The 17982-nt window shown below is 46.3% G+C and overlaps 3 protein-coding genes across 3 annotated transcripts; 2 read left to right on the top strand and 1 right to left on the bottom strand.

Annotated features, from left to right (window-relative positions):
- Positions 1-7726: 7726 nt before the first annotated feature.
- LOC125538021 (60S acidic ribosomal protein P2A) lies at positions 7727-9436 on the bottom strand. Its single transcript, XM_048701328.1, has 4 exons — positions 9284-9436; positions 8673-8761; positions 8124-8350; positions 7727-7959 (listed from the first exon to the last, which is right to left on the bottom strand). Exons 2-4 carry the CDS (start codon positions 8758-8760, stop codon positions 7933-7935), a joined length of 342 nt encoding a protein of 113 aa, XP_048557285.1. The 5' UTR covers position 8761; positions 9284-9436; the 3' UTR covers positions 7727-7932.
- A 211-nt stretch (positions 9437-9647) lies between these two features.
- LOC125538020 lies at positions 9648-14473 on the top strand. The gene is made up of 8 exons (XM_048701327.1): positions 9648-9806; positions 9932-10074; positions 10157-10224; positions 10718-10867; positions 10961-11034; positions 11122-11240; positions 13342-13425; positions 14137-14473. Exons 3-8 carry the CDS (start codon positions 10218-10220, stop codon positions 14237-14239), a joined length of 537 nt encoding a protein of 178 aa, XP_048557284.1. The 5' UTR covers positions 9648-9806; positions 9932-10074; positions 10157-10217; the 3' UTR covers positions 14240-14473.
- A 712-nt stretch (positions 14474-15185) lies between these two features.
- LOC125541692 lies at positions 15186-16711 on the top strand. The gene is made up of 2 exons (XM_048705031.1): positions 15186-15551; positions 15653-16711. The coding sequence occupies exons 1-2, from the start codon at positions 15275-15277 to the stop codon at positions 16435-16437; spliced, it is 1062 nt and encodes a 353-aa protein (XP_048560988.1). The 5' UTR covers positions 15186-15274; the 3' UTR covers positions 16438-16711.
- Positions 16712-17982: the final 1271 nt, after the last annotated feature.

The following is a 17982-nucleotide window of genomic DNA, read 5'->3' as shown; positions in this document are numbered from 1 at the left end:
TAGCAACAATGCAATCAAAAAATAGATGCTGAATAGTTTCAGGCTCACCGCAGAAGACACAGGACATGTCGTCTACATGCCTGCGTTTGGCAAGATTATCTCTAGTTAAGCTCTTATTATAGTAAATCAACCAAAGAAAAACATGTATATTGGGTGGGACTTTGATTTTCCAGATATCATCTCGGATAGTAGAAACTACCCCCCCCCCAAGTTAATTAGCTTGTAAAAGGACTTAACAGAGTACTTGCTAGAAGATTCTAGCATCCAGATAGGCTGGTCTGGGGAATCAGATAGACACACTAGCTCAACAATCTTAATAAGTTCCTTCCATCTAATTAAGGTGCTTTCCTCAACACATCTCCTAAAAGTCAGACATAATTCGCCATTCACCCATACCTGCGCAAGGGTAGCATCTTGTTGTTGAAAAATAGTAAACAAATCCCAAAAGGCAGTTTTAAGAGAGCAATCCCCAGTCCATATGTCATGCCAGAAGGCAATGCTTTTACCATCTCCAAGGGTCCATCTATAAAAGTTCTTAGAGGCTGTAAGAGCCCAAGATAGACTTTTCATAAATGGAGACCCCAAGGCCACCCTAGTGTTAAAGAGATTAGGACAAGCAGTGTTGTATTTGTAGGTCAACATCTTCTTCCAATCACTATCCCTCTCATCGTAAAACCTCTTCCCCCAAGAGGCCAGAAGGGCCAGGTTGAATTCTCTAAGGTTGGGAACCCCCATACCCCCAAACTCTTTCCTTCCGGAGATCAACCCCCAGTTAGCAAGGTGATATTTATGATTATCACCCATATTTTCCCAGAAGAACTGAGACAATTGCGACGTGATCATGTCAATAGCCCACTTGGGAAATTTCATAATAGACATTAGGTACGCAGGAATGCTGGCAATGCAAGTAGTGAGCAGAATCAGTTTACCCCTATATGAGAGAAATCTCCCTAACCACCCAGAGATGTTCTTGATAATTCTATCAATAATGGGTTGGATGTCCTCCCTTCTAAGTTTTTTAAAGTGGAGGGGACACCTAAATATTTAAAGGGGAAATCCCCAAGCTGGCAGCAGAAAACCTGGGCAAAGTCATTAGATATCTTCTTAGAAATATTAATAGCATGAAGATCACTTTTATGAAAATTAATTTTCAAACCAGATAAGTTTTCAAAACAGGATAGAATCCATTTCAAATTCTTGGCATACTCCAATGAGTTATCCAAGAATAGAACGGTATCATCAGCATACTGTAGACTGATCAGCCCACCTGGAAAGGCCTAAGGTAACAGTCCACAGATTGAACCATTATTGGCAGCTTTCTGAAGCATTTTAGAGAAAACATCAGCTACCAAATTGAACAGGAGGGGTGAGTGGGGATCACCCTGTTTCAAGCCTTTCCCCCAGAGAACTAGGGACCATTAGAGTCATTAATCCTGACCTGAAAGGTCCCTTGATAAATAGTAGACATCACCCACTCCACCCATTTACTACCAAAGCCTCTAGAAAGAAGCATTTCCTTCAAGAATTCCCAACTAACTCTATCATATGCTTTTTCATAATCAAGTTTAAGAATTAAACCAGCTGAACCAGACCTATGAATTTCATGAATGACCTCATGAGCCATAACCACACTTTCCAAAATGAATCTGCCCTTAATGAAAGCAGTTTGGTTGGAAGAGATAAGCTTGTCACATAGGGGGGAGACCCTGGTAGTCATAGCTTTAGAAAAAAATTAATAGCACAATCGCTAAGGCTGATAGGCCTAAAGTTCTTCATATCTCTAGCCATAGGAATTTTTGGAATCAGGGTAATAATGGCATGATTCAACTTATATATATCAAGATTACCATTCTCAAAGTCTCTAACCATCCACATAAAATCTTTTTTGATCAACTCCCAAAAGGTTTGATAAAATAAAAAGGATAGGCCTTCAGGGCCAGGGGCACCACTAGCATAAGAGCTCATCACAACTTGTTTGATTTCCTCTTCAGAAAAAGGTCTCTCTAGATGCTCTCTCTCATCATTACTAACTAATTCATCCTCATACCAAAAGTTAGCATCTAGATGGATGTCAGGTTTGGGTTCAAAGGCAAACAGATCTTTGTAAAAAGAGGTAGCAACCTCAAGCATCTCTTTGGTCGAAGTGACCACACCACACCACTAGGACTGTTTAGTTCAGAAAGATGATTCTTCTTGTGTCTGTGGTTAGCCAGGGCTTGGAAATAAGCATTATTTCTATCCCCTTCTAAAATTTTCCTATCCCTAGATCTCTTCCAAAGAGCTGTCTCCTCTTTCTTCCACACTTCTTCTAGTTCTTTTTTAATCTCTTTCATTCTGTCATAGTCAAGCACAGATAGTTGTTGAGTTTCAGACAAGACATCAAGAGTGTCAAACTCCAAAAGGAGTGCCCTCTTCTTTTTCTTCAACACTGCATCTCTATTAATACTCCACCCCTTAGTTTTCTTCCTAAGAATTCTAGTCTTAAGCATCCAGTTATCAGCTGAGGATTTAGATGATGACACGGAATTCCGGGCTTCTGAGACCATTTGATGAAAACCTGGTTGGGAGAGCCACCATTTCTCAAACCTAAAAGGTTTGGGGTTGGATGGGGCTCTAGCACCAGTATCCAGGACCAAAGGAGCATGATCACTCCCTACTCTAGGAAGGGCAGACAAGGTAGAAAAAGGGAAATGGGTGTCCCAGTTCAAAGAAATGAACACTCTATCTAGCACAGCAAACATACGGGAAGCCTGGTTATTAGACCAGGTAAACATCCTGTTAGAGACAGAAATATCCATCAAGGCCCATCTGTTGATCCAATCATTAAACAAGAAAGCAGTCTGTTGATTCACTAAGCCACTACTTTTCTCTCTGTCATTCCTAATCAGGTTGAAATCACCAGAAATCATGATAGGATAAGAAGCATTTGATAAAGTATCATGTAGCTGGCTATAAAATCTACCTTTAATTCAGGGTAAGCAGATCCATACACTAATACCATCTGCCAGACAAAACCATCAGATTTATCTTTAACAGTAGCAATAATAGAAAATCTTTGGTTAATAAAACCCACTACCTCAAACATCAGTTTCTTAAAACCCACAAGGATTCCCCCAGTAGTATTATCAGCTGGCAAAAAATGCCACACAAAATTATCAAATCTATCAATAGCTTTGAGGAGACCCTCCGAAATATTCTCCCTCTTTGTTTCTTGAAAACCAATAAAATCGGGATCAGACTTAGCAATAACATCACACATGCACTGTATCTTTCCATGTTGCCCTAGACCTCTAATATTCCAAATGAGACCTATCATAATTAATTAATTTTGAAAGGATGGGATAGGCCACAAGGCCTAGCTTTAGTTAGAACAGCAGGTGTCCCCCTAGTAGCATCAGAAGTGCCAACTGGCTCCAGGGGGAGAGCACCCTCAGGTGTACTAACTAACTCACTAGAGTCAATATCAAGATTATCAGGAAGGACTATTTCAGGGTTATTATTGGCAAACACCAAACATCTCTCTTTCTCCACACCTATCATCTCATCAATGGTGAGACTCTTTTGAATATCCCCCCCCCCCCATTATCAAGTTCATTTGATTCATTTGATTAGCAAGGACAGATTTATCCATAGTAGAAAAGGATTTACCTTTAAAAGTTTGTGGGATTTCCAGGTTCTTCTTCCTTTTGTATGCATCAGCTTTCTCCATGATGTTCATATTGACATGTCCTCCCATAGCAGGCCTTTGAGCTAGCACAGGGCCCCATCTTGGTTTCTTCTCATGAATGGCCTCATCTTTTTGGGTTTGGTTAAGTGACTCCAGCAGGGACCTCTTCTAGGTCTCACTTTGTAGGATTTGTACAGCCTCATGAGGGAGAACCCCCAACTCTTCTTCTTTTGGTCCCTCATTATCAGAATCAGATATGTCCACTGATCTTAATAGACCCTCACAGTATTCCATGCTACCAGCACTTTGATTAGGAGTTGTATGTGTAGCCTTCTTTCTAAGAGGAGAAGGGGTTTCTTGGTCACCAGTCCTTCATCCCCCTTCCCCTCCCCATCAGTTTTTTGGTTCTGTTCTGTAAAGTTACCAACACAACCAGACTTAAGTTTGTATCCATCAGAAGATGCACCATCAAGATCAACAGCCACCAAAGCGCATTCCATAATGAAATTCTCCTGATCAGCATCATGTTCATATTCCGTAGGTGTAACCACCAACTTTTGAGCACCATATTTGTTTGAGGACACATGTTTAGCTGAGAAATTTGCTCTGTCAAGGTCATCAATGGCCAGATCACCACCTGACCCTTCAGAAGCATGTCCTCCTTGAGTTCCAGTATCTTTTTCAACTTATTCTTCTTCAGCTCCCTCATCCTCCTCATTACCATCACCATCCTCATCTATATCAATGACAGAGTCAGCACCCCCAGTTTGTTCAAACCCCTCAACAGTGAAGCCAAGTAGGAATACTTTTTTCTTCATCTCAATCAGTCTCTCAAAAGGGATCTTGGTTGGATCTCTGCAGGCTATTTTGATTCTGACATTCTCAAAAAAAGTTCTAAACATCCCATTCCAATCCACATCTGTAAGCACCCCAAATAGTGAAGCAATCTGGGCAAACACTTTCCAAGTGCACCACTTTGGGGGAATCCCCTCAATCAGTACCCAGGCTTCAATCAACTCTCCAAAAGGTTCACATCCACCCTTCCATTCAGTTAATGTCACATTCACATCTTGTGGGAGGGAGAATCCAGGCATCTCGATGAGGTCTTCCACTTTCTTCCAGAGGGGGGGGGGTCTGACCAAAAAGGTCTTGCTGGAGAGCCCCCTGATTTGCCAAGCCCAGTGTTTAGTTTTGCAAAAGGTAGCAGACAGTAGTTCCATCAGTTTAGCACAATCCACTTCTCCTTTTAAGATATTAACCACCGCACAGTTCTGGAAATTTAACCACTTAGATTCATTAGCAACAAGGACATCCACATGGTAAAACCCAAGGCCTTGAGTTCCACTACCAAAAAAGGCACCAGTAGGTTGAATCTTAGACCATGCTGCGTAGTTGTTCACATTGTGATTCTGCTGACAAATAAAACAGGCCTTCGGCTTCACGCAGTATCCTTATACCTAGGATCAAGGACTTGTTCCATTTCAACCTCTACAGACTGGGATGATTGTACCTGAGCGGAACCAGCAGTTGAGGTTGTAGATTTGGTGGGCTTGGGGGTAGGAGCTTGTTCTTTAACTGCAGGCGCAACTGGCTCCCACCCAACGAACGTAGTTTATTTCTGGCCTGCCCCTTTTGACTGGCCAGCAGCAAGATTGTTGCTCCCTCCTGCACGACGACCGGCCATCTTCAACCCTCTCTTGACAGCCTCCGCAAAGGAGATTGAACTAGGCCCAATCCCCTCGCGAACCACCTTGACTTGCTTTGGAGGCGGGTCAAATGGTCGACGGGATGCAGGAAAGCAATCCGCGGCCGAAAAGGACTTGTTCTCGACCAAATCTCTCCAGATCCAGCAAAGGAATCCGGTTTTTGGAGGATCTGGTGGCTGCTGGGTAGGGTTTCTATGTGGACGGCGGGGGGGGGGGAGGAACGAGCCAGAGTTGGCCAAAGTGTTCCTCCACGTTTTCTAGGGATTCGAATTTACGTAACCCTCTCGCCCTACCCGCTTTCTTCCCAACAACACGTAAACTGAGTGTGGGGCCAGGCAAAGCTGGAGACACAAGGGAGGAACGACAGGGAGTCGTCGCCCCTGTTTTGATGTCAGATTTGAAACTATGGCCGAGCCCCTTGCCAAAAACCAACTCCGACGAGGTCTCACTGGCTGCAGAAGCAGTCACACATTCCTTATCATTACTAGAACCCGGAGGGAAAACCCTCGACTCTACCAGCGACTCTTGTTCATGTGAATGAGGATTCGAAATACTCCCTCCTTCCATCTATATAGGGCCTACGAATTTCCCGGTGTGCTTTGTGTAAGTTGCATGTCATATATTATTGCTCTAATATTTGGTCAAAGTTAGCCTTGAAAAATGCATTAAGCCCTATATAGATGGAAGGAGAGAGTAGCATAATCTCGCATCCCTCGATGACGCAACCGAAAATCCCGCAATCTAGCCTTAAGATTTAACTCAACGCGCAGATGCATACCTAACTCACCAGGCCAGGGCGGGGGGGGGGGGAGGGGTCGATGGGTCGTCGCTGTGTTTGAACCAGTCGGGCAGTCGATCTATTGTCGGTGCGGGGGCCAGACGGTCCCCGGTGGGAGAAACTCCGGCGGAATGTTGGCGATGCCCTCGACGGCGGGCGGATGTTGAGCCTTGAAGGATCCGCCGTCCTGGAGTTCTCCCAGCGGGCAGCATGTCGCAGATCTGACGACTCCGCCTCCTGGATTGCCCAGAAGAGGAGCTCCACATCCTCGCAGTCGTCGTCTCCGATGAAGCGCGCCCGCTCGGCGAAGTTCGCGTGGTGGAGGATGTGGAGGTGGATCTCCCTCCACTCGTCGCGGTCGGGGAAGCGTTCTAGCACCACCCGTCACATCTCGCGACGAGCCTCCGGCGAGTGCAGGTCGATCTCGGGCAGCGGCACCGGTGCAGGGGGTGGAAGAGCCCGCGGCTCCGCTACCCGCGCCACCGGCGCAAGTCGACGCACCCGCACGCCGCGGCGACGCGCTTCAGCCATGCGGTTTCTCAGATGGGGATTTGGAACGGGGAGAGTTCGGTGAGATGCGGGGGTGGGTGGGAAGCTGGGGGTTGGGCTTTAATGGCGGCTTCGTTGCTTCGCGCGAGGGTGAGGGAAGGGGGCGGGAGGAAGAGCGAGACACCATTTTCCGCTCGGTCACTATAATAGTTCTCACCCCTTGAGTGTTTGATCCTACAAGTACATGTACATATATGGTCATGCCCAAGATTACTTTCACGTCAATAATCGACACCGAACCCGGGCAAATATATCTATCATTTCCCTTTATCTAATCCTTTTTCCTCACGATATTTCAAGCTCAAGACGAGGTACTCATCCATGTTCCACCTCTTTCTCGGTACTTGCATCAAAGTCTTCCAAATATGATTAACTCTTTAATCATAAGCATGGCCATGCAGTTTCAGAAATGGGACACTCAAGAAGGCTGTTTGTGTTTTTTTTTCATTGATCCTGTTTTTCAAAATGAAATATCTTGTGTGTCCAAATCACAAATCGTTTTATTACTGAATTTCAGATACCATTGACAGGCCTCAATGAAATCTTTTTATGGTGAAATTTCTTCCAAAATGAAAATAGGTCATGCTCTCACATGAATTAACTTGTGCTACCTCATTGATGAACCAATATTGCACTAACCTATGTTCCCAATATTACTAATCTACACCCCTAGTTCCTAAATATATGTCCTTCTAGAGATTAGTACATACAGAAACCTACAGGATTATTGTTTGTTTGATTGCATCATAGGAAAAACGTACAAATTCTTTTAGAGGTTTGAGTGAGAGTCAAAAATCCTAGCAAGTAGAAAAAACAAACTTCTATGGGATTCAATCCCATGAATCAAACTCCAAAGTTCCTATGAAAATCCTTTGGTGTACTAAGCAGAATGAGATTTGCTTTGCTGTAACGACCATGGCACTTAACACTCAAGGATGTGCCGATTTACAAAGAAATCTGAATTAGGTCGACCAAATACTTAAGAAAATGGGGAAGCCATAGAGGATACATGGAACAGGTAGAACATATCAAAACAATGCATTGTTAAAGCACCAAAATTGGATAGCAAAGGTATGGTTCACCAGTAAATCAACCAGCAACCAGGGGCTGAATTACATATCAAAACATTGTTTTGCCAGCGTTTCACAACTCAGCTAAATAAAGGCTAAAACATCATTGACTCTAGTTTCCTGGCCAAGGATAGATACTGCAGACACAAGATGCCCCACGACTTAGTCGAACAGACTGAAGCCCATGTCCTGCAAGTAGAAGCAGACGCACAAACAGTTAGTACATTATCTTAAAAAATGAATAAAAACAACATCAAAACATGAACATTATCAGGTTCATAATCTGCAAGGCCAGTTATTATAGAGATGATACAAGTTCGTAACAAGGGGACAGGTGGGAATAGTGATCTTACATCATCACTCTCTTCCTTCTCCACGACCTTCTCTTCTTTCTTTGACTCAGCTGCAGGGGCAGCAGCACCACCAGCAGCAGGAGCAGCGGCTGAAACAGCCACACCACCACCACCAGATGGAACCGCAGCAAACTTCTCCCTACCAGCAGCCAAGAGCTCAGTGATGTCCTTGCCCTTCACTTGGGACAGCATGAGTTCCATCTTCTCATTGTCGATTTCACAACCAACTGCAACAGTGTAACGGTAAGATTACAAGCTAACACTAGAAAACAAAGAAGAACAACACATTACATACCAGTGACCGTTACTAAACATACGGTCTCCCATCTGTCAGAACTAAGCACATTCTACCCTATATCAGTACAACTAAAGCCATAGAGGTTGCTTTCATTGGTAAGACACATTTCAGGCGTAGGTAACTATTGCTAAACATTACATAATGATAATAATAAATAGTAGCATAAAATGTAGGAACCACAGATGTCTTTTGCAGTAGAAGAAAACAGTAGGACGAAAACTAATGTAGGCCGCCCAGTAAGACAAAATTACCTGACTCAAGAATGGATGTCAGGTCCTCTGCAGAGGGGCTCGCGTTGCCAGAGAGGTAAGCAAGCAGATAGGCAGCGATGAACTTCATCCTGGACAGATAGCAAAGGAACAAAATAAGCCTGTGTGACCTCAACATTACAGCCAACTAAATTCATGGAAGTTATCAGTTATGAATGCAAACTATTAACCTACATCAAATCTCATTAGCTTTTCTTACAAATCAAGACAAATAAGGGCATTTAAGTGCAACAATAATAGATGATAAATTCCTTTTACGAGGACAAAGAAAGTTATCTACATTCCAGTAAGAACCACGTAGTACATACATATTTCTATGGCAGTGAAATCTTAGCATCGCATTCATTCATTTTTGGATCTACGAAACCGACTAGCTAACTTGCAACTATACCGAGATGTTTTACTGAAACCAGAGCATCGTGACAAGGTGCACCTACAAAGCTGTCAGCAACAAGAACTAACCCGGACACGCAAGCAAAAAATGTGACTTCCCAGCATATAATGGAGTGCAGCATACGAACAACACTATGCAGTAAGAAGATAATATCGACGGACGGAAGTACAGAAGCGCAAGGGAATGAACGACACGTTACTTGAATCGGTGAAGGAAGGAGAGAGCTGAAGGCGCGGCGGCGGCGGAGGGCTCGAGCGATCTGCTAGGGTTTCTGCGAGTAAGGGGCTCCGTGGCTGCGGCGGGGTTGCATATTTATAGAGACCAAGGCCAGGTCGCACTGCGATCTGAGCCGTCCGTGTGCCATTTAGTTCCTGCCCTAGCTCCCGCCCTGGCGTTCCAGCCGTTGATCCCAGCCGATCGACGCCCCCGGTAAAGGAGTAGTAATGGGCTTTGTGTGCTGCTTACCTCGTCGACTAAAATATTCGGCCCAGTTGCAACTTTTATAGAGGCTTTTGAGTCGTTTACTAGGCCCAGCAACCGTTACTCTGTGTTTCAACGAGAAAGCCCACGAGTGTTACTGAGGCATAAACCCCCTGTTCCTCTTGTTTCCTCCCCGTCGGCCTCCGGCGCAGTTGGTTGCCACGACGAGGGGCGGACCCACCCATCGGACGAGGTCCGGCGCCGGACATTCCAGCCGGTGGTGAGCCGACGGCGGCAAGGCGGTGAGTGTCCTCTCCAATTTCCCCTGGTTTGGCTGAGATGATTTGCCCCAATTTGGGACATGTGTGTTCGTGCATGTGAGGTGTTTGATGGAATGGTGGCTGTGGGTGCTGATTGGTCTGTGCAGTGGGAGCTCGCGGCGACGTACAAGGCTGGGTGAGAGTGCGCTTGAGTCAGGGTGCTTGAGGTGGACGGCCAACTCCGACAGCGGGCCCCTCTGCCGACGACGCCACCGTCTCTGATCTATTTCACCGGCAACCGCTGGAGCTGGTAGGCATATCTGCTGCTTCGCTTCCCTTCCCGCAGAGTGAAACAAGCCTAACTGTTCCTTTTTCCTCTTGGTTGGCTGCAGGAAGTTGGTCAGCATTAGCTGCTTCAGGCTTCTGGCCGGTGTGAAAAGTTGCTAGGTCACCATGGATGGTATGCGCGTACTGCATCTCCCACCCATTGATTTATGTTATCGTTACTCGCCGTGCATAACTCGTGTCAGTTTTAGTGGTGGATCGTGGTTTAATACGAATGAGCATTTAGTAATATGTTTAGTAGACCTGGGATGATTCCTTGATTGGCCCCCTTGTGGCATTGTGTTTATCTTCGAGGTGAGCCTAGTTGATCTTGAAGGTAGGAACCACAAATCCAGGGACGTTGATGTTACAGCTGCATCCTAGTAATGCTTCACAACGAGAAAAGAAGAGGGAACTGCGTCCACATTTTGTCTCAGCACATTGAATTGCGTTTTTCATTTCTAGAAACAATAATAAATGGAAAGATTAAAAAGCTGTCAGTAATAAAAGGATGCACTTGCGCTTATTTGTGCGAGAATTAGATTCTAATTTCTTCAGTTTGCTACTGCTCGTGCTCCTGCCTTTTTTCATTTTCTTCTTTTGTGGGGAATGCCTATTTTTGTCAATAGTCGATCGACAAGAAACGATGGAAGAGACTATTCTCGTCGGTGATGATCTTATGCGTGGGCCACCTTCCCCTGTCGTACCGAAAGAGATTGCATCCCATGTCCTTGAAGGTGTTGAGCTTTGTGATGGTATCCTGAAGAATCTTTTCCTATGTGAGTAACTGTTTACTCTGACATCTCTATATGTTTGTCGTTTTCCATATGTAAATAAGTATGGATAAAATGAATCCTATTTCTGCTGTCCAGGCTTGCAAATCAATGATATTGAGCCATTTTGTCAAGACGAAATTGTACTATACAAACAATGCGCTGAGAAAAGGGTCAGTTATATTAAAACTATTTGGGGCTGCAGCTTCATTCCTTTTCCTGTTTAACCAATTGTGCCATTTTCTGACTTATTTTTCCAGGATAAGGAAATAAGGGAACGACTGCAGGATAGTGAATATAAATTGGGTTTCTCGATGCCCCTCGAAGATGCAAAGGAAAGAGTCACTCAACTCCAATCAGAACTCACACTGCTCGAAAGGTAGCCTTAGTGCTGGTGCTCTTTATCATAGATACATTCCTATAGATGTGAAACGGGTTAATAGACTTATGTTCAACTTCGTAGATTAACCTCCAAGCGTCATTTTTCCTTTAGAATTTTATAGACTGTGGTAAAATATACAAGGAGATATCCCATGGTGTATGCTCTTTGCGGATGATGTGGTGCTAGTTGACGATAGTCGGACGGGGGTCAATAGGAAGTTAGAGTTATGGAGACAAACCTTGGAATCGAAAGGTTTTAGGCTTAGTAGAACTAAAACCGACTACATGAGGTGCGGTTTCAGTACTACTAGGGGCGAGGAGGAGGTTAGCCTGGATGGACAGGTGGTGCCTCAGAAGGACACCTTTTGATATTTGGGGTCAATGCTGCAGAAGGATGGAGGTATTGATGAAGATGTGAATCATCGCATCAAAGCCGGATGGATGAAGTGGCACCAAGCTTCTCGCATTCTCTGTGACAAGAGAGTGCCACAAAAGCTAAAAGGCGAGTTCTACAGGACGGTGGTTCGACCCGCAATGTTGTATGGCGCTGAGTGTTGGCTGACTAAAAGGCGACATGTTCAACAGTTACGTGTGGCGGAGATGCGCATGTTGAGGTGGATGTGTGGCCACACAAGGAAGGATTGAGTCCGGAATGATGATATACGAGATAGAGTTGGGGTAGCACCAATTGAAGAGGAGCTTGTCCAACATCGTCTGAGATGGTTTGGGCATATTCAGCGCAGGCCTCCAGAAGCTCCAGTGCATAGCGGACGGCTAAAGCGTGTGGGTAATGCCAAGAGAGGTTGGGGTAGACGGAATTTGACATGGGGCGAGTCCGTAAAGAGAGATCTGAAGGACTAGAGTATCACCAAAGACCTAGCTATGGACAGGGGTACGTGAAAGCTTGCTATCCATGTGCCAGAACCATGAGTTGGTCGCGAGATCTTATGGGTTTCACCTCTAGCCTACCCCAACTTGTTTGGGACTAAAGGCTTCATTGTTGTTGTTGTTGGTAAAATGTACATACATCAAATTCCCTCAGGGATACCTGCCAATCTGCATCAGCAACTAGATTAAGACTTACGGGCGTCGAGAAATGTAGGGAGATTTCTTATCCAACCTCCTTCGTATCTCAACTATTTAAAGTGGATAATGATTTTAAAAGCTTCACAAGCATTCAGCCTTCATATTTAGATCTTGTTTTCTCATTTCATTATCGCTAAAGGATCACTTTGTACACTTTTACATACTGTTGCCATGATAGTGTCCATAAGTACTGAATGGTGTAATAAGCTTGCTCCATTGATTGTGACAAACTAGAAAATACTTATCGGATTGTCTAAGCTTGCCTCCATTGATTGTGATTCCTCGGCAGCTAAGGTTATTTTAGTTTAAAATTTGTCTGTTGGAAGTCATTTGGTGTTAACACACTGAATAAATATTTGTTATCTTCAAGCCTGAGCTGTTGTACCTACTGCTTGGGCTTGTTGAGAGAGAGGGATGGACTGAGGGTGTCAGACCCAGTTAGCAAGCTCCCAGTGTCACTGTACGAACTGAAACAAGCTCCTGGTCGCGCAGGGTTAATTCTTAATTTCTTAGTCATCATGTGCCTAACATTGTAATTTAGGCCATGGTGTTCTTTTGACTACCTAGAGGCTAGAGCTTGGTGAGATCAAAGGGTTATGATTTTCTTGGAAAGTTCATGCAAAAGACTTTCATGTACACATCAGTACTCCCATATTAATTAGTTATAGCATTGGTATTCCCCCCAGCCGGAAGCTGCCAGAGGTATTATGTGACATTAGAGAATTGAGATAGCACATGGTTCTGCCGGCAGTAGTTTGGTAGGCCTCCTCCATTTCTGGTGGTCCACTGCTTATGAGCAGTACTAGTTCTCCAAAAGGAAGGTACTTCTAGATTACCTCGTGACCATTCTTCAGGGCAGTACTAAATGGATTTACAGCTTTTTGTTTGAAAGACCACTTTGTTGTTCCCAATATATATATACAAAAGGAAGCATCAGGCAGTTTACTCACATAATTCTTTTCATAATTATATATGGAAAGGTTTGCCCCAATCTGATCTTTACTCTATTTTAGGCGCATGATTCTTGCTAGTGGTCTTCCGGGTATGGAAGGATTTCGCCAACGATGGAGCTTGCATGGACAGCTCGGCGATACAAGGTAATTGTTTAAGTACCAGAATGAAAACATAAAAAAAAAAAAAGGTGTGTTTGCTTTGATCCTAGGTTTGCCCCACCAAATATTTGGCTAGCCAAAATATTGGTCAAGGTTTTGTGTGCCCGTGAGTTGGCCAACTTTGGCCAAAAATATGAGGTACAGTTGGTAAGGAGCCATTGGCATGCCAAAATATTGGCAACCATCCAAACTAGAGTATCACCAAATCGGTAAGGTACATGTTGGCTATGAACCTAACATACCCTTATTGCTTTTCTCATTTGCATTGTAGCCAAGGAGGAAAATTTTCTAGTTTTGCAGTTTAGGAGATAAGAGTATTCATCAGTAATCTATCTATTATGTTTTCATGCTGCTGTCAAAACGGGAGTTCTGCTTCGCTGTTGTCTCCTTAAAAGTAAACTTGACAGTGTATTAATTGGTCTGTGTCTGTTTCATTGTGGCTTCCTCTGCTCAGTATTGTGAAGGGGGGTGATTTTCAAACGTTAGTATCCAACAAACTAATACACATCATATCTCAATGGACTCCATAGTCTATATCCGTAGTGGGATGGCAAATCATTAGTGATTAGGAAACTGTTTCGATGTTTAGTCCAAATAAAATTCTCAGTATTTCCAGAGCAAAATGAACTTAATTATTCTATTTTTTATTTGTCCAGCTAGTGTTTTTATTTATTTATGTTACTATTTTTTCTGCAGGAAAAGGTTGGAGGCGCTGAACAGTGGGATGGCAAAAAGAGAGAGCCCAAGTCCTCCAGGCGAAGGCACAACACCTGCAGTTAAGAAGAGGTGGTTCTTTTAGTGCGTTAGCGCATTTTTTTCCGACTTGCAAAACATTGTAACTAATGCTGTGTTAATGGCAATGTCATCCACTCATTTCTTGGTTTGGTGTTTCTACTTCCAAAGCAACTACTGTGCTGTGTTTGCTAACAGTGGTTCGCCACAGCTGTACTTTTGATTAAAAATATGGAAATACTTGGCCTGTTGTAAACCTTGAACTTACCATTTGAATTACCATCGAAATGATGATACGCAACTCTTCCCCTCTCCTGGCTCTTGCGCACATACACGGACAGTATGGATTGTTTTTGTTATCGGTGGAGTAAATTGGCCGATGCACTCAACCCGCATAGTGGTGCTGTAGAAGCTGCTATGTGTAGCATAGCAATAGGGTTTAATATTGTGGAATATGCAAGCTTCATCCAACTGTGCGATTAATATGGTCTAGAGCGTAGTCTGGAGCAACTTTCTGAAGCAAGATAACAACTTGACACCTTGTGCTCTGTTAAGATGAACACTAACCATGTTCCTCTAAGGCGCCTTTTCCCTGAAGATTGTATGTACCCTACTCATGGTCCTCTTCTTGATTACTTCCAAGTTCGCCTATATATAATCCTGCACATATAGTACATAGTGCAATTTCTGTCGACCATGCTATATCTGAATCTTGGTTTCTTTCTCTAAGAAATGAGAAGAAAATTTTGTCCTAGCGGGGCATGTAGATTCTGCTTAGCCATAACGTAGAGCAGATGACACTTGACACAAAGATCGAGACCAAGCGCCCCGGATTTGAATCAACCGTTCGCCGGGACGGCAAGCGTGGAATCGTTTCATGTGGCGCGCGGGGGAGCTAGCCGAGCGATCTATCGAGCGGCAGTTGACTTGCCGGGACTAAAAGCCGTGCGTGGTTCCGACGACACTCGTTTAGTCAGATCATCCCGGGCCATAAAAGAAGGCGTTCCACGCCTTGCACCATCACACCATCACGATCGAGCACTCGCAACAGCTTCACTCAACTCGCAGTGAAGATCACCTAGAGACCGACTAGCAGTGATCGATGGCGTCCGTCCGGCGCCCGTGCGCGGTGGCGCTGCTCGCCTGCGCCGCCGCATTCCTCGTGACGGTCGGTGCCCAGCCGAAGGACAACCCCATTTTATCGGACCCCAATGTGGTCCCCATCTACATGAGCCCCGGCGCGCAGCCCACCGTGGTGAGCTGCTACAACCAGAGCAGCCCGTCGCAGGCCCCAGAGTGCATGATCCCGGTGCGCCGCTGCCCCGCCGGCTGCCGCGACCTCTGCTACGTGCACTGCCCCAGCTGCAAGCTCGTCTGCAGTAAGAGCACAGCACACATACACGTCCATGTTTTTTGCATTCATTTCGCAGTTGAGGTTACTGATCGACTGTGTGCTTGATGCATCATTGGAACCCAACAGTGTGTGAACTGGCCGGCACGGAGTGCTACGACCCGCGCTTCGTGGGCGGCGACGGCAACAAGTTCCTCTTCCACGGCCGCAGGGACGCCGACTTCTGCCTGCTCTCCGACGCCAACCTGCACATCAACGCGCACTTCATCGGCAAGCGCAACGTGAAGGCGGCGCGTGACTTCACATGGGTGCAGGCGCTCGGCATCCGCTTCGGTGGCCACCGCCTCTACCTCGGCGTCAAGAGGACGGCCACCTGGGACAACGCCGTCGACCGCCTCGTCATCACCTTCGACGGCGTGCCCGTCGAGCTGGACGCGGCGCCGGCCGCCAGCTGGAGCCCGGCCTCCGCGCCCGCGCTGTCCGTCTTCCGCATCGGCGCGGCCAACGGCGTGGTGGTGCGCCTCGACGGCCGGTTCCGCATCGTCGCCAACGCGGTGCCGGTGACTGAGGAGGACTCGAGGGTCCACGACTACGGCCTCACCGCCGACGACAGCCTCGCGCACCTCAACGTCGCGTTCAAGTTCAACTCCATCAGCGCCGACGTGCACGGCGTTCTCGGCCAGACCTACCGCCCGGACTACGTCAGCGCCGGGGTTGACATGGGCGCCAAGATCCCGGTGATGGGGGGTGCCGCAAAGTACCAGGTGTCGGACATCTTCGGGACGGACTGCGAGGTGGCGCGCTTCGCCGGAGAGGACGTCGTCCGCGTCGGGGCGGTCGACATGATCGACGAGCCGGCCGACACCATGTGCGGCAGCGGCAAGGGCAGCGCCGGGCTGGTCTGCAAGAAGTGATGTGGTATCGCGAGCTGATTTTGCTTCATTACCCTCGTAAGTGTGCCCATACACGTCTACGTGCTCGCTGCTGCTACACTACATTATCGGTAGTAGCTCCGCATTTCAGAATAAATAACCGCTGGTGATGTCGTGTCGTTGTGTGTTAGTCAATCGATCGTCGTGTAGGGCAACGTTGGAAATCCAGGCGTTGCTCGGTGTAACAGGCTACTTTTTTTTTTCCCTCCATGTTTTTTCAAATGTAATGATTGAACAATCAAGTTTGTGATTTTCATGTTACATGTGTGAGATACAATATTTCGTTGAGCCACATCCGAAAGTTCGGGAATGAATAGCATAAAACTACCATAATTTGTGTTAAGGTTTCAAAAAACTACCATAAATTTGTTTGTGACTGATAACTATCAAAATCAGCGTCGGCAATTGATCGCGGTTATGACCTAAACAAACCATCTGTTTGACCGTTTACATTGACCATTACCTGACGTGTGGGTCCCACACGTCAGTGTCTCTTACACACCAATAAAAAATCTCAAAATATATGGCCTCATTTTTTACAGGATAACCCCTTCATTTTTTCAAAAGCAATAGAGTCCCTAAAAGTTTTTGAAAAAAGCAATCGGGTCCCTAGGAGAAGCCCCATCCGCCATGACAAATGGCGCCGGCAGCTCTGCAGCGTCCAGGTCGCGACAGCAGCGTGGCCGTCGGTGGAGCAGCTCGACACGCCGGCGGCTCGCCGACTACAGGTCACGGGAGGCAGCGTGGCTAGCGGTGGAGCAGCTCGACGCGTCGGTCCATGGCGGCGCTGACTCGAGGTGGTGGTGGTGTGGCCGGCCTCGGCGCGGAGACAGCGACCATGCCCGCGCAGAAGGGGGCGGCATGGGCAGCAGCGAGGGCCGGCAGCCATGGCCGCGCAAAGGAGGCGGCCGGATGTGCCATAGGGCGGCGGCATGGGCAACAGCGTGGCCGGCGGCTATGGCCGCGCAGAAGGGAGCGGCATGGGCAACAACGAGGGTCAGAAGCCATGGTCGCGCTAAGGAGGTGGACAGACGTGCCATAGGGTGGCGGCACGGGCAGCAGCATGGCCGACGGCCATGGCCGCGTGAAGGAGTGGCGGCGTGGGCAGAACAAGAGGAAGGAGAAGGAAGTCAGAAAGGAGGAGAAGAACAGGAGGAAGAGACACTGATGTCGGGGTTATGATCCTGACAATGCGTACTAGGGGTACGAATAAAGGGCAGGTGTAACACTCGGTGTTTAACGAGTTCAGGCCCCTCTCGGCGGAGGTAAATGCCCAACGTCTCGATTACTCGGTGTTTAATGAGTTCAGGCCCCTCTCGGTGCTTTGACTGCATGGGTATGGTTACAAAGATTACTCGATGCCTGGCTATGGAGAGGGGTGCGGCTTATATAGAGTGCACTGATGCCCTGATACGTCTCCAACGTATCTATAATTTTTTATTGTCCCATGCTATTATATTATCATTCTTGGATGTTTTACAATTATTTTATAGCAACTTTATGTCATTTTTTGGGACTAACCTGTTG

Source organism: Triticum urartu, chromosome 2 (assembly GCF_003073215.2).
Source record: "Triticum urartu cultivar G1812 chromosome 2, Tu2.1, whole genome shotgun sequence".
NCBI lineage: Eukaryota > Viridiplantae > Streptophyta > Magnoliopsida > Poales > Poaceae > Triticum > Triticum urartu.
Note: the sequence above shows the minus strand (reverse complement) of the source record. Positions and strands in the feature narration are given on the sequence as shown.